Below are 16,278 nucleotides of genomic sequence, written 5' to 3'. Positions count from 1 at the left end.
AAACACAAAGTTTATATTTACAATATAAATGTACAAAATAATACAAATTAGAGTCACAATTAAATATGCACAAACACTAATCCAACGACAATCGACTATTCCCGTACAAATTCGTCGAAAGAACTCCTTACGATCAAACAGACTTGTAATTAACAAAACCTCCGAGTCAGGAACAAGTTCGTACTAAAACACTGGAGATTACTTTATCCAGATTTCCGTGGCGTCCAACGAGAGAGTTAGTTAGCACTTCGATAACGACGATCCCCCCCCCCTGATCCGATCCGATCCGATCTGATCTGATCTTAAATAGTCAACGGCGTTCGAACCCTGCTCCAATCACATTCGAATGTTTTCACAACGGTCGACCAACGGTCACCTTCCGCCGGCCAATCGTCCGTCGTCGACGATTTGAAACTTAACGGTTCTTTCCCACGGAAGTTTCTAACGGCTGTTTCTAACGGCTTTTCCGTTATGAAAGTTCGTTATAATAAAACAGGGCGGAAATCGCTCGCCTAGCGATTCCAAACCCTACAGAATTTAATATAGTATGTACTGTACATATTAATGACTTTAATGTAGATTAAATATTGTATAAACTAAACATATTACCATATTGAATTTACTGAATGTAATTTCTCGTTTCTTATGAAGAGAAAGTAAGAAAAATAAATTTTGCATACAGTTTATTTCACATTTCGTTTGTTGTCAACATTTTACAGAAAAACACTCGCAAGAAAAATTAATTTTTTAAAGATTGTCATCGATAGATTTTTCTTCCTACATCATATACTGAATGAATTTCCACTTGTACTACTGTTACCGATTTTCAACAATAAACTGTGCACTTCAACAAATGACGATCGATCGTGACTTACGGCGTAATTAGAAAGAACAGCATAACCAAATATTGACATATTATACAATTCAGACTTTATCTTCTTATATAAAAAATACTGAATAAAATTAAAATTTTCCATTATGTAACAATTGTAATAAGTTTCTTTGGTTTCTTATTTCTTTTTTATTAGTTCAGTTATACAATGACAAATTTAATAATTAAATTTTATTAAAATTATATAAAGATATAGAAAAATACGTAAACAACATAATTAATGAAGTTCAAAACATACAAAAGATATTTTTATAATCAAAATTTCAAATACTAAATGTTTAATGTTATGTAGCTCATTCGAAAAAAAAATATTTTAAATAGCAAAGAAAACACGAATAAAATTCGCAATTTAAATGCACTAATAATTTGAAATACAAATGTAAAATTGTCTTATAAAAGTAATATTTTTTTTTTAAAATTAAAAAGATTAGCGAGGTTCAGGCCGAAGTTTTAAACGCGAAAACGTGTATGTCGGACGTTCAGCGTCGCTTTCCTGTAAGCCTAGAAGTTTGAAAATGGCGTTTGGAAAGACAGTGGAACCATGCTTGACATTCCAAATTAGGTCTTACAGATCAGAAATAATATTGTTTATTTAAATCACAAGTGATTTAAATAAACAATATTATTTCTGATCTGTAAGACCTAATTGCTGCATCCATAAATTCAGTATAATAAGTCCTGTTAATTGATAAAGTACTAGTAGGCGAGATAAGTTTATATTACTGCTACTAGTTTTGTTTTTTCCTGTAACAGGGTTTAAACTTTCCCGAGTTTCATCCATCGTTGACCTCTTTGTTGATTCCTATTTGTAGTATACGGTACTTCGTTTTCTTTACTATTTCTTACTTTTTAGAATTACCATAATCTTTAATTCTATTTTATTATTTCAAAATAAATAAATTTTAAAAATAATAATAAATTTAATTTAAATTTCAAAATAACCTGTATACATTTTACATAAATATGTCTTTTTTTTTTTTTTTTTTTTTTTTTTTTTTGTCTATTTTCTACGTTTTCTGCTGTTAAATAGAATTATAATATTTATTGTTAGATGAAAAAAAGTAAAAATAAAATCTTCATTTTAAATGTATTTTGTATTGCTAATCATACATGTAATAAAGCCTTTGTATAAAATTTTAATAATGCTAAAGGTTCTGTTTGTTAAAACAATTATAGCTTTAATTAAATATTTAAACTTATTGCAAGTTTAAATAATATTTAATTTTCAGTAACTAAATATTTATTATATAAATTAAATCTGTGAAAAGATAGAAATTAATTATTATTAATTGGTTTAATTCATGTATAATACTCGGATTTCGATGTTTAATAACGTGTATTTCAGTATTTAATAATTTATAGCGTTTTACTAATAAAGCATTTTAATTAAAACAAATGAAAACTTTATTAATGAGATTTTACTCTTTAACAAGATACTGAATTAAATTGAGCACGTTTATCTCCCGTTGTTAAACAATCTATAATTAAATACGGGATTATTGCAAAATCTTTCTTAATTGGGCTGAAATTTGAAAAAAAATTGTAGACCTATAAATTCCCATTGTCATCCGTTTGCCCAACTGTCTTTCCTTAATCTCGAGAATGGAGGTAGGTAGACAAAACTCAAGAATACTTTGGAAACCATAGAGGTAGGAGGCCCAGGTTAACTGTGTTGTAACTTTTGATCCAAACCGGAACTCATATTACAGTATTTCAATTCAAAATTTTCTCCTGAAAGGGGTTACATAGATGATAAGACGACTCTAATGTTAAAGAAAAAGTATGATGTACAGGGGCAAGCCACTACTAATTTGAGGTGAAGAGCATATATTTTAAATTAAATAAAACATTACAGACCGAAATTGTGACGATGTCAAAATAATAATTGTTTTCCAGTGTCTTAATATAAAAATTTTAGCAGTTTAGTAGTCATAAAAGCTGTTTAAAGCTGCAGGATAAAGTCAACAGAAGTTCGATAATTTTAAACCGGGAAATTTATTCAGTTGCAGCACATAAATTAATTAATTAATATAAATTAATTCTTAAGATTGCGATTGAAATGATTTATTATCAGACTACTCGAGAAATTATCAAGTTTCAGCAATTATTTATTGTGACGTCATCACAATGCCGGACTGCGATTTTAATCATATTTTTAATTTATTTAATTTAAAATATATGCTTTCTACCTCACATTAGTAGTGGTTTTCCCCTGTACACATAATTTTCCTTTAATAACAATGTCGTGCCGTTCATCCATCTAATTCCTTTCAGGGGAAAATTTTTGAATTGAAATAACTTCTGGTTATAATCGGAAGTTCTTATATAGTTAATCGGGGCTCGCTGCCCGGATTTTATCTATCTAACTCCGTTCTAGAGATTAAAGAAAGACAACGGACGGACGACAGTGCGAACTATATGTTGTATAGGTCTACAATTTTTTCAAATTGCAGCCCAATTAAATTAAATGAATTAACTCACAATTAATATGAGATAATATAGATTTTTATAGTAGGTACATCAATTACAATAGATAAAATATCAAAGTTCTGTACAGGCAACACCACTGTTTTGATAATTTATTATTTTATGTTCCTTATTTTCAATTAAAAGATGCGTAATGTTACTTATAAGTTTCAATTTTTATAATTGGTAAATGTTGATGATAATTTATCAATATATTATGTTTATATTGTTGAGGAAACCGAATTTTCATCATACATCATTTATTAGATAGAATGTTGTAGATAATTTACTTGCAAAACAATTGCATAAATTATGTTTGTATTCATATTTTAAATACAAAGGCTAAATTATATATTATTGATCGAATTTAAATTAACTTTTGATTATTTTCAGCATAATTAATGGTATTGTTAGTATATTATAAGTATTTACTTACCGCATTCATTTACCTAGTCAACATGTTATTATAAAAATAAATAAATATGATGACAAATAAATAGAATGAAATAGAAATTTTATAATAAACAAAATTGTTTATAATGTTAGTATGACAATACGAATATTTGTTTTAATTATTCAAAATTAAATTGAAAAGCTATTCTGGAAAAAAGAAATATAATAAAATTAATATGGTTTTGAATTTTGTAAGATAAAAAATTAATCAAAGTACTTTGTATATTAATTTAAAACTACGACTCTTTGAATAAAAAAATTTTCATCACTTAAGGCAAATAGTGCTCTCTTCAATGCAAGGATAAAAACAATTTAATTATGCACAACTGTCTGAGATATAAACATAACATAATAGTCAAAGTTTAACTAATTGTATAGTATTTAGTATTTCCCAGAATAAAAATAAAGTCGATAAGATGAGTCTTGAATGTGTATCATACTGCCTCGTAGCTAAGTAAAGAATGGAGCGAGTGAAGTTATATAAAATATAACAGAATCAACATTTCAAAGATCAACATGAAGTTATTTGATTTTATGTGACGTCTTTTGTTTTATAATCTGAAATTTCGTGCCGGAATCAAAAGTGTCGGAAATGTCAGATATGTTATAATGTTTAAATATGCTTTATAATTTTCTAATAAATGTTCTACATTGTAATGAACAGAAAATTATTATTGTTATTATTTTTTTGCTTACGGAGAGTAATGAACATGGGATCCATACAGTGGGGCGTATAGCTTGATGGAGTCCACGCAAATTTAAATTAGGGGGACCCCGTGTACGGTGTTGACTTCGGACATTCTTTTCGGAAATTGCTGGGGTTTCACTATTTTACCCTTAGGATAACGCGCCACTGGCTCCGTAATTATCCTAAGAAAGACTATACTGTAATTGAATATGAATTTAACAATTATATTTATTGCAAATAATTATTATTCAAATTATATTCTTAATGTCGTTCACAACGTTATGTCAGGTGTGATTCCCCGCCAGGTAAAAAGTAATTGACAATATATATACAGGAAACATAGTTGCCAATTTTCGGGGGTCGATTTCTCCGCCTCCAAAACACCGAAATAATTCTGATTATCTCGTTTGAACGAAAATTGTTTTCTTAGGTAATGTGCAATATTTGAAGATTTTCTGTAATGCGGTTGCCGAAATATAAACAATTGAAAAGTGCAAAAATCGCCAAAAAGTTGTATTTTCTTCTTTTTCTTCACCCGGCACTGTAGACGCTCGTAGAGAAGAAAAGTACTAGATCTAGAAAGCTCAAATTTAAATTTAAGCTTTTCTCGTTATTAGTGTGGTACTCGCGACACTTTCGGGTCGATAGGTCAAAGTTCACGCGGTTTCCCTTTGAGCTAATTCGATTTTACGGCTTAATTTAATGTCTATAAAGATAAAATTGCACGGAAACAAAAAAATTTTATTCCAAATGTCACTCAGAATTACAAAAGCTTAAATTTATGCCAATTAAAACTTTTTATAATGATTTTTCTAAACGGCGCATCGAAAGCGTCGGTCGGCGCCGACCAAAATGAATATTAAAAGCGTTCCGTTGGCAGCGCGTTCAGTCGCCGAGCACCGACCGAATTGTACTGTACTGTACATGTCCTGACGTAATAGTAAAATTGTTAAACAAAAATAATCCGAACAAAAACATCTGAGATGTAAAAAAAATAAGTGCGCCAAGTAAAGATTTATGACAATTTAGACGAGTCAAAATTTTTCTTAGGAATTTTCCTTTGGTAAAGATAAGCTTGGCTCTTCGAAGGGCTACTCATAAGGCTTTTAACTACATTATTGTTTTTTATATTTCGCCTCCAAGCGCCAAACTTATTTTTACCAAAGAAATCTCCAAAGGAAATTTTTGACTGTCGTCTAAATTGTCACAAGTTTTTACTTGGCATAATTTTTTTACATCTCGGATGTTTTTGTTTCGGTTTTATAAATAACGGAATCCAGAAAAATAAATAAAATTTTGTCATTTCCATATTACAATTATTTTAAATAAGATATATCTATTTATATTCTATATTTTTGATTAATTTTATTTCAAAAATTGTTTTTAATAATAAATGTATTAAATTTATTATTAAAATTTTTATTAAAATTTATTATTAAAATTTTTATTAAAATTATTATTAAAATTTATTATTAAAATTTTTATTAAAATTTAATAAATATTTTCCTGGACAAAAAATAAAAACAAAGATTAAGATTAGGTAATTTCGTACTTCTAACCCTTCTATTCTCTTATATTATAGAATTTGTTTTATATAACTACAAACGTTATGTTACATAGCCGATCTTACCCGTTTTCACCGGGTGCAAGAATTAGGTCCCTCCCTCTGCCGAAGCTAATTAGAGAATTTTTAGATAAGTCTAAAAGTATGTTTCGATTTCCCGCAAAAAGGCAAAAATTCGCATCTAAAATAGTACAATAGAAGCTGATTTCTTTAGGGCTATACTTAACCTTCTCCCTTTCACTAACAAGGGAGAATTTCCAAAAATCTCTTCTTAGCGTACCGGTACATTCCCACGACGTACAGTACCTTAACTGTATACCAAATTTCGACTTTCAACTCCTAACCGTTTGGGCTTTGCATGAACTTTCGATAGAAACCGAAAGTTACGTTATTTCAATTCAAAAATTTTCCGCTGAAGTGTTAGATAGAGATGGCACGATTCGAATGTTAAAGGAAAACTATGATGTATAGGGGCAAGCGACTATTAATTTAAGGTGGAGAGCATATTAAAAATTGCAGCCGGGCATTGTACCCAAATTATAAAATTAAAAAGCGTTGGCTGAGAGAAGACTTTTGAAGAAGAATGTAGCAAGTGCTTCAAATGTTTCTAGTGACAAGGAAAGAAAAGACAGACACAAACGAAGGTATAAATCCAAGCGCTAGTTTTGTTTAAAATGTTGAAATAACCAGAAAGCTGTTCAACCTTTCAAATTAATGACTAGTTTGAATTAAGTAATAATGTTTGCTTTTCATTATTAAGCTGGATTTTTATTTGCATTTACAATAAATTATTTTTAATGTTTATATTTGCTGTTTTATCTATAATCATTAAAAATTGTCAAACATTTTTTACTACGGTAAAAAGGGTTCCGCAATAAAAATAAGTTGTGAACAGCTGTCCTAAACAAAGAATTGCTGGCCGGACGGCTGGATGGCGGAGGATTTCCCAAGAAGGTAGTAAGACGCCTTAAAAGTTAAGGCGTCTTTCTACCTCCCTGGGGAATCTGGGATGAAATTTGGGCGATCGAAAACTTTCAGAAATTTTTCGGAGAGTGGTCTGTCCTGGATATGTCGACCCGTCCTTCCCCACTTCTCAGCCGTCCCAAGGTGGGTCTGGTGGAACCCACGATAGGGTTTAAAAAAAACCTTCTTTCCATAAAGCGGGGAGTGAAAAAACTCAAAATATTAATATATGATTTTACGAATATAATTTCATCTACAAAAAATATTAAAATAATCCTTTCACTCTAGTAAATAGTTTAGTTAAACGAATTATTAAAAACTAGCAGGTAGGCCCGGCGTTGCTCGGGCAAAAGTAACGATAGCGAAGATTAAGATTATTACGTTATATTCAACCTTACCCGTTTTCATAGAATGCAAGAATTGGGTCCCCCTGTTTCCGACTAATTACAGAATTTTTAGATGGGTCTAAACATATCTTCGATTTCCCGCAAAAACGAAAAAACTGCATCTGTGTCTTACACGTCGCTTTCTCTTAACAATTTCATTGTTACGTAACACTTCCATTGTTATTTGACACTTCCATTGTTACTTAACACTTCCATTGTTGATGGAAGTGTTAAGCCTTAATCCCGTCCCTCTCCCCCGTGGGTAGGAATTTCGAAAAATCCCTTCTTAGTGTGCGTTCTCGTGACGTACCCTAACTGTACCAAATTTTAACATTCAACTCTTAACCGTTTGGGCTCTGCGCTGATTTTTACTATTATCAACTCGTCTCCATAATGTATATAGACGTCTTAATCCTGTCCCTCTCCCCCGTGGGGAGGAATTTCGAAAAATCCCTTCTTAGTTTGCGTTCTCGTGACGTACCCTAACTGTGTACCAAATTTCAACTTTCAACTCCTAACCGTTTTGGCTCTGCGCTGATTATTATTATTATTATTATCAACTCGTCTCGATTATATATATAGATCTATTCTCTTAGCAATAATAAAACATATAGACAATTTAAAATTTTTAAAATCAGGCTTACATTTATGTATAGTGTTTACCAGAATAAGAATGCAGTCGATGTGCTTGATATTCAATGTGTATCACTCCGCCGCGACATACAAAAACAGATATTTTACTTAGTTGTATCAATTTCAATCGTTTAGAGAATAAATTTGTACAGTCATTCCGTAAGTTTCAGTTCCTTTTAAGTGTTTTATTTACTGGATTTTGTGTTATATTGTTTTCAGAATTTAGAGTTTCGTGGATAGAACTAGTGACAACCTATTAGCTATGGAATCACAATCTACGGAAAGTTTTGAGAACAGTAAAAAACAAAAAAAAAACAAAAAATAGAAAATAAAATGTTTAAATATAAAAAATAAACTTTATGAAATAAAGTACCTAACGAATTTTAAACATTTCTTTGAAGAATTATGGTATATGTATTATGGTATGTATTATGTATTAGGATATTTAATAAGATGTCTTTTCTATCTGTCACTTGTCCTTGTTATATGATTAAATATTGGGGCATTGCTTAGTAAATGATTTGTTTGAAAGGTATGATACAAATTGATTATTTATTTATACGAATTATAGGATACAATCTTATTTCACATTTACTAATAACTACTTCATGCCTTCATAATTTATTTCCTAATACTATCATAAAGACCGATAGCTGTAAATATCATCATTGATCTTTCTAGTGATATTACCGTAGGTATATCAAATTTCATCAATTTATGTCTGTTGAAAATGGATAAGCGCAACTAGCAATATGTACGGATAAAGAATTTTTTCTCTACAAAAGGCCAAATAGGCCTACACTTTTGCTATACAATAACTAAAGAATCAAACAATTCAGCATTTAAAATTCCCTCTTGAATTTCGTTTTAATTTCCATTGAAGTGTTTTTGTCTAAATGCCTAGAAATTTTTGAAATCATTTAAGCAACGCTAACACTAAAATAAATAAAAAAAGAAACAAATGTTACCGAAATACGAATAAAATTTTACTATTGTTATTTTTTGTTTATAATTTAATGTTTTTGTTATTCTGAATTTATTAAAATAGTATGCATATAATTATGTTAATTTCAAATCATTATTAAGAACAGATTAATAATCATAGTTCACATATACGGACAGTAAAAATATTTTAATTTTATATTATATTTTTACGAAATAAAATAATTTATAAACTGTTGATGATAAACAAGAATTTGTTACTCTCATCGTCACGATATGTTTCAAGTACCTGCGCAATGGCATATCAGTCTTAGTGTACCACGTAAACGTGGTGAATGCCAAAACATGATGAATATCATATAATGTCGTGTGACGTTTTGTTGAAATTTTCATCCTGGGAAAGATTAAAAAATTATTTTCATCTTGAAATAATTTTATAACTTAAATTATTAAAGAAATAAATATTAAGTCTCTCTTCAGATTATAGCAGAAAATTTATAAAATGATTTTATTAATGTTAATTTATAATTATTTCATTATATTTTAATAGAAAATATTAAATATAAATAAAAAATTTGTTAATGTTTAAATAAATATTAAAACCTTCGAATACAAATAATAATAATAATGTACTTTAATATTAATAAATACAAAAATTTCTTCTTAAAATATATACTAATTACAACGACTTTGATTGGTTTTTTTTAATCTATAAAAATAGAACGAATTGTTTTGCGATTCGAAATCTTTAAAAAATAAAAAAAAAATTACTTTAAAAATTCTTTCCTTCTTTTCTCGTTACTGTTTATTTTCAAATCTGCCAAATAATAAAGTAAAAGAAACATTAAATTTATGTATCAAATAATAAAATGATTTGCAGTTTTTTTTTATCTTGGAATATAGAAATAACATTTTTTGTTTAAAAAATAGTTCTATCGATTCATATAAAAAATGTAATTTTTTATATGAATCGATAAAATCCAATACCGAAAACATTCCTTTAAAATCACATCGATTCTTTAATATTGTTGAAATTTTTTTTGGATTTTTTTTTATTAATTATCAATAGATGTTTACTTTCATTCTTTGTTATATTTATTTATCATTTCTGTCAAATTTTAATCTTTTGTTATCGAGGATTTATGAATGGCTCTTTTACTTAAAATAAAAGACAATTTCTTTCCAACAAAATTAATAGTTGTTTACTTATTAATATAACCATCTTTTAATTAAATTGATTAATGACTTGCTGATTCGAAACATTTAAAGCAATTAAGAATTATTTTTATCAGTTGTCTTTATAAAGTAATATGATTGATTAATTATTACATTTATTAGTAAATAAATTAAATATGTTTACATGCAAAGTTACTTCGTCTAATAATTTTGGAATAATAAACATGTGTTAGTATAAATTTTCGTAGCTATTTTACTGGTTAGCAATTATAAATATGGAGTATTCTATAACTAAAAAACAACAAGAATCATTTGAGAATCGGCTGAGTTATTTGTTCTGTTATTAAAATTATAATTCACTTTTAATTAGTTGCAAATTTACTACGAATTAAAAGTGAATTATAATTTTTATTTCTCAAAATATAATAAATCAGATATATATATGTATAATGTAATCGGTTAAAGTTTACGTAGGGAACCCCAATGACCGCGCTTCCGGTCGCCATTTTGTTTGCTGTACTACGCACGCGTACTACGTTCAGAAAATTATGCAAATTAGTTAGTATGTATAATTTTTTGAAAAAATAATAATTACATTAATAAAAAATAAATGTTTTAAGATTGTTTTATATTTCATAGCTAGCTGAACTTGCAAAATAAACTGTTACTCACGTGTTTGATGCTCTGTCATACATTTCCTTTACGTTTTTTCTCGCTTTTCCTTGATTTGCGATCCCTATCGCTGATGTTTCTCTTTTTACTTGATATTTTTATACGTTTTTTAGTTTCGCCACACGAATGTGCCTTACTTTTTTTTCCCTTCTTACACTCGTCACTTTGTGAAGCAGCTGGAACGGACTCCGGTTCTTTCCATTTCGGCTTGATTCCGGCACGTTGCATCACGAAAAGTAGACGGAATAAAAACTTACCTATTTACTATTAAAAATAGCAGAAAGTAGCATTTTTTCTTCAAAAATGTTTAACTGGTGAAAAAAAAACCACTCGCAGCAGTCGAGCCGTCACGAAAAACAAAAAATTTGCATACGATAGCGTTATTTAAAAATTGCGCCACCTACACCGAATTTCTAACATCACCTGCCGTCGAGATTACCGGAAGCGAGGCCATTGGGGTTCCCTAGGTAAACTTTAACCATGTAATCTCAATGAGTAGATTAATGTATATCGAAATTTAATATTTAAAAACATTTCAAAATTGCAAATCAAAGTTATTATTGAAAACATGTCTTCGAAATGAAAATACAACAAAAAATTACAAATAAAAATTTCATTGAAGTAGAATCTCATTCGAAAATTTCATTTCAATTTCATTTAAAATCATTTCATAAATAGCATTAATTAAATTAATTTTTTAAATGTTGATTTGGTTGAAAAATAATTTACAGTTGATTTATTGATTAAAATATCAATATATAATGTTCTTGTTATGTGCTTTTTTTTACATTTCAGATAAAAAATCCGAGGAAAAGACAACTCATGAAATCTTCATTATATCTGAGAAGAACACTTGTGGCACCCAGACTTTACATTCCGATGATAATAATTGTATTCACCTCACTTTAAAAGATAATCATATGTAAAAATTGCTCAATACCGAAATAAAAATTTTATTTCATTACAACCTTATTGCTTGATCTTTACGTACTGTACAGTACATCATTACATAATCGTATTGCTTGATTATTAAATGTTTGGAGATTTTGTTGTACACTTATAATAACTGATTGATTGAAAAGTTAAATATCAAATTAATTTTAGTTAAAAATTTAACTATAAACCTCATATTTTAAATCGATTTTAAAAATTTAAATATAAATACTTTTTCTAACTTCCTTATTTCAAATTTTATCCTTATATATTATAATAAATACTGAAAAAATGCAATTAAATTTAATCTATTATTAAATAAAATTCTACAGTCTTGCCTGTAATTTACATCTTTGTTTAAAAGGTATAATAAATTGTATTAAGTTATTAGTATTTAATTTGATATGAGTCAATTGACTAAATTAGTTTACTAAATTTTAATTTTTATTTAACATACAAGCAATTATTAATGATTATATGATTACGTGGCTATTAATAGACTATTAAATCCGTTCATAAGAATTATTACGAAGAAAACTAATTTAAAGTGTTTAGAAATATAAATGAAATTACAAAATTGAAGACTAAATACAGAATCATTTTGAAATGCGTTCACAATTATCGAAAAACAACGCTAACCGAGTCTGTTTTTATAGGGTTTTTTCCGCTTACAAAAAGATTATTTAAAAGTCTCTCTGGAATAGGATACTAGTGGGAATATATTTAAAATTCTTCTAATCAAAATAGTGTATATAAATTGAAAAAAACTTACAGCGAAAGTTTAACAATTTATATGCATCACTTCAGAATGCATCGATTATTATCAACGCATGAGAGACGAAGGTTTTCAATAAACTAAACTTTCTATTGATATACAAGTGAAAAGCTGTTGACAGTTCTATTGTTCTGCTTAATAGTTTGACCGGTATTTTAGTCAAAATACGAATATTGGAGATAAAAATAAACCAAGCATTCCTATAAACACTAACACAGTATAAGCAGTAAGTTTCTTTCAAATGTAAACAAATTATTATGTTGTATGTAAGATTGTGTAAACACTTCGAATAATTTCGGGTATAAGAAATAAAATCACGTGAAATAACTGTAGTGAAAAATTATCTAAATATATATTTTTTCAGTAGTCTAAAAATATAGAATATTATATCGACTTTCATATGTCAAAAATAATTTTATAGTTAAAAAAAAGGAAGAATCTGATAATAAAATAAATTTAGGAAAAGCAAGAAAAAGAATGTTAGAAAACGAAAAATATATCAAATAGAATAATAATAACTTATAAGTTTTATTTTGCAAAAAGAGGAGTTGCATTTAATACATTTAAAAATTAGAAATATTTTAAAACGGTTACTTACACAATTTTTTTATACACAATTTTTATATTATTAAAAATTCTAATATTGGTTTTTTAAGTTAATCTCACTTTATCTAAAATTGCACTCATTTTCATACAGTATTAAGTATTAAAATTGGCAAAATAAATTTATAACAACAACTTTATATTTAATAATAATAAATAAATAAATAGAATCGTTTAGTTAGAAAATTACTTAATTTTACGCAGTAAAACTTATAGCAAATTACTTTTTTCGAAAACAAAAAATTTCCTTATAGGAAAGTAAATACTCTACAGTATATAAAATAATTCATATTTTGTTCGCATCCTATTCCAATACTGAAATAAAACAATATATATTAAATTTATTGCATTCTGGTATTAAGTACACTAATTGTAATTTGTCTTTTCGTATTCTAAAGAAAAATAAGAATAATTAATATAACAATAAACAATAGAAATTTGTATCATATGATATTTGCATTTAATTATTTTATCTATGTATTGTAAATCATGTATACTATTATAATATAATAAAATTCTGTATTAAAGATCTGTTATTGTTTGTTTTAAATACAGAATAATATCGGATGCAAAAAGTGATTCCTTCCATATTCTAAAAAATTATTTTTTATAACTTCGACAATTACTTTCTAAACGGCTTATCAAGAATTCATTATTATTTAATATTTTTATGATTTATTCATTCATTCATTAAAAAATATTTCTTTTTAAAGTTTTATAGAAAATAATAATAAAAAATACATTTAAAAAATAAATAATTATCATCTACAAAATGATTAATGAAAACGGTTTTGGAATTATCGAGATTTTTAGCGTTTTTGTATAATTATTTCCTTAATATAATTCGCAAATACAGAGTGGGGCACAAAAAAGTAGCCTCTGTCCATACCTTAGCGGAAACACGAAATAATACAGTAATAAAGACAAGAACGAACTGCTGGTATCGTTGTCATAGATGTTGGAACTGCACAGCTGCGCATATCGAATTATGTTTACGTAATATAATGATATCGATGGAGGCTATTGTCTCTCTGATGATGTCTGTCAGTTCTTGTATTTGTACAATAACGAACACCAATGTTCCACTCAACTCCTACTTCGAACCGACCGGTACTCTCTTTTACCATTTTTAGTCCATTTTTTAAAATTATTTTAATATTGGATAATTTTTAAGAAAATGAACTCATATTCGTCTGGAAATTCTTCAACACAGAAAGACGTAAGACTTGCAAACCTGGCACAAATTAATTCTCCATTTCTGGAACGATAAATTGTCTATGATCGATCGGTGACCTTTTTGTGACCCTACCTATCGTTTCAGTGTTTTAGTGTCTGTTAACTTTCTACCGTTTTCTTTTTCCTTTTTATTTGTACTATGCATCAAAGCTCTGGGAGTTTGTACGTTTGTTTAGCGTAAGCTCAGAAATTCACCAGCTGCATTTATTTCCTATAACCGACCTGGCCGTTTGATCTTCTGAAATGAAATTTGCAATGTTTGTAGTTAGGAATCTCAAAAGCTTAAGGTTTGTATTTTCACATTTCTAAATGTCGAACATCAGATTTCAATATTTGGGAACGTGCATGTTTAATGTGTCATATAGCAATATCTAGTCAATAATTTTCTGATAATTATATGGATACCATTAATTTATTAACTCTTTTACAAAGCAATCGTATAAATTTATCAAGCTATACGAATTAAATTATAGTGATTATAAGATAAATTCACTGATTTCGGTTGTGTTATTTAATCGCCGTCGTTCACAAATTTGTCAGTACATAACATCAAGAGTGGCTCCCCGCCAAATAAAAATGCCACTGACTGACTATATATACAGAAATCAAAGTTTCCAATTTTCGGGGATCGATTTCTCCGTCCCCCAAACACCCGAACTAGTTCCTAATATCTCGTTCGAAGAAAATTTTGTTTTCTTAGGTGGTGTACAAAATTTCAAGATTTTCTTTAATGCGGTTGACGAAATATAAGCATTATAAAAGAGTTTCTTGTCTTGAAAATTGTTGAAAACTAATACCTCAAATAATATAGTAGAGATAAGAGAGATTTATCACACTGCTACTGCAAAATGACGCAAAATATCATTTTGATGTTACCAGTAGCCATTGGCGTAGCCAGGGTTTTCTTATGGGGGACCTAGTAGAGGCCAGCCTGACACAAAATTGAATTATTTCAAATTATTGTTCATTAAAATGGAATTTCCATAGGAATAGACAATAACTTAACACATATAATATGAAACTTCCTTTAATCATACGTTCTCGTAACATTAATATCAAACTCTAGCAATGCTTTAAACAAAAATTAACCAATCAATTATTTTTTTACCATTCTTTAATATAGTTCACCGTCTTTAATCTAGTTCTAGACTTTTAGTGTGTACATTACACCCAATTATATTAGCTTCAGTTTTCTATTTCTTTTTGCAAATCGGCTCAACACTTTTTCGGCTGTAGTTTTCTTGGGAGGGGCACCAGGTTAACTGGGGGCCCCACCCATGCCCTTCTTGGCTACGCCCGTGCCAGTAGCAGTATGATAAGTCTCTGTTATCTCTACTATAGTATTTGAGAAATATAAGCAATTGAAAAGTGTAAAAATCGCCAAATAAGCTGTATTTTCTCCTTTTTGTTGCATCCCGCACTGCAGACGCTCGTAGAGAAAAAACTACCGGATCTGGAAGGCTCAAGTTTTAAGCTTAAGCCTTTCTCATTATCTGGCGAAACTTTCGGGTCGATAAGTCAAAGTTTCCCATAGAGCTAATTCAGTTTTACGGCTTAATTTTACGCTTATAAAGATAAAATTCATGGAAACAAATATATTTCATTCATTTGTTTCCATCAACGTTATCTCAGTCACTCAAGATGTCAAATGTTACTCAGAATTTTGTCTTAGTCGCTCAGTCTTCTCAAATGTCACTGAGAAATACAAAAACTCAAATTTATGCGAATTAAAACATTTTATAACTATTTTTCTAAATGGCGTATCGAAAGCGTTGGTCAACAGCCCGTTTAGTCGCCAAGCGCTGACCGAATTGTACGTCATCGTCTTACGTCTTGAAGAAATAATAATTTTTTAAAAAATGAAAACAATTGATATCCAAACAAAAACATTTGAGA

General features: G+C 28.5%; 1 protein-coding gene across 1 annotated transcript in view; it reads left to right on the top strand.

Annotated features, from left to right (window-relative positions):
* LOC136976882 (metabotropic glutamate receptor-like) overlaps window positions 1-11,802 on the top strand; it is a 179,509-nt gene extending 167,707 nt beyond the window's left edge. Inside the window, exon 7 of the mRNA XM_067272254.1 lies at window positions 11,631-11,802. Within this exon, the coding sequence (XP_067128355.1) occupies window positions 11,631-11,761 (131 nt within the window). The 3' untranslated portion in view covers window positions 11,762-11,802. The remainder of the gene's footprint in view (window positions 1-11,630) is intronic.
* The last annotated feature ends 4,476 nt before the right edge of the window (window positions 11,803-16,278 follow it).

Source organism: Centruroides vittatus, unplaced genomic scaffold, assembly GCF_030686945.1.
Source record: "Centruroides vittatus isolate TY-2023 unplaced genomic scaffold, ASM3068694v2 contig_426, whole genome shotgun sequence".
NCBI lineage: Eukaryota > Metazoa > Arthropoda > Arachnida > Scorpiones > Buthidae > Centruroides > Centruroides vittatus.
The sequence above is the reverse complement of the archived record's forward strand: the minus strand, read 5'-3'. Positions and strand labels throughout refer to the sequence as shown.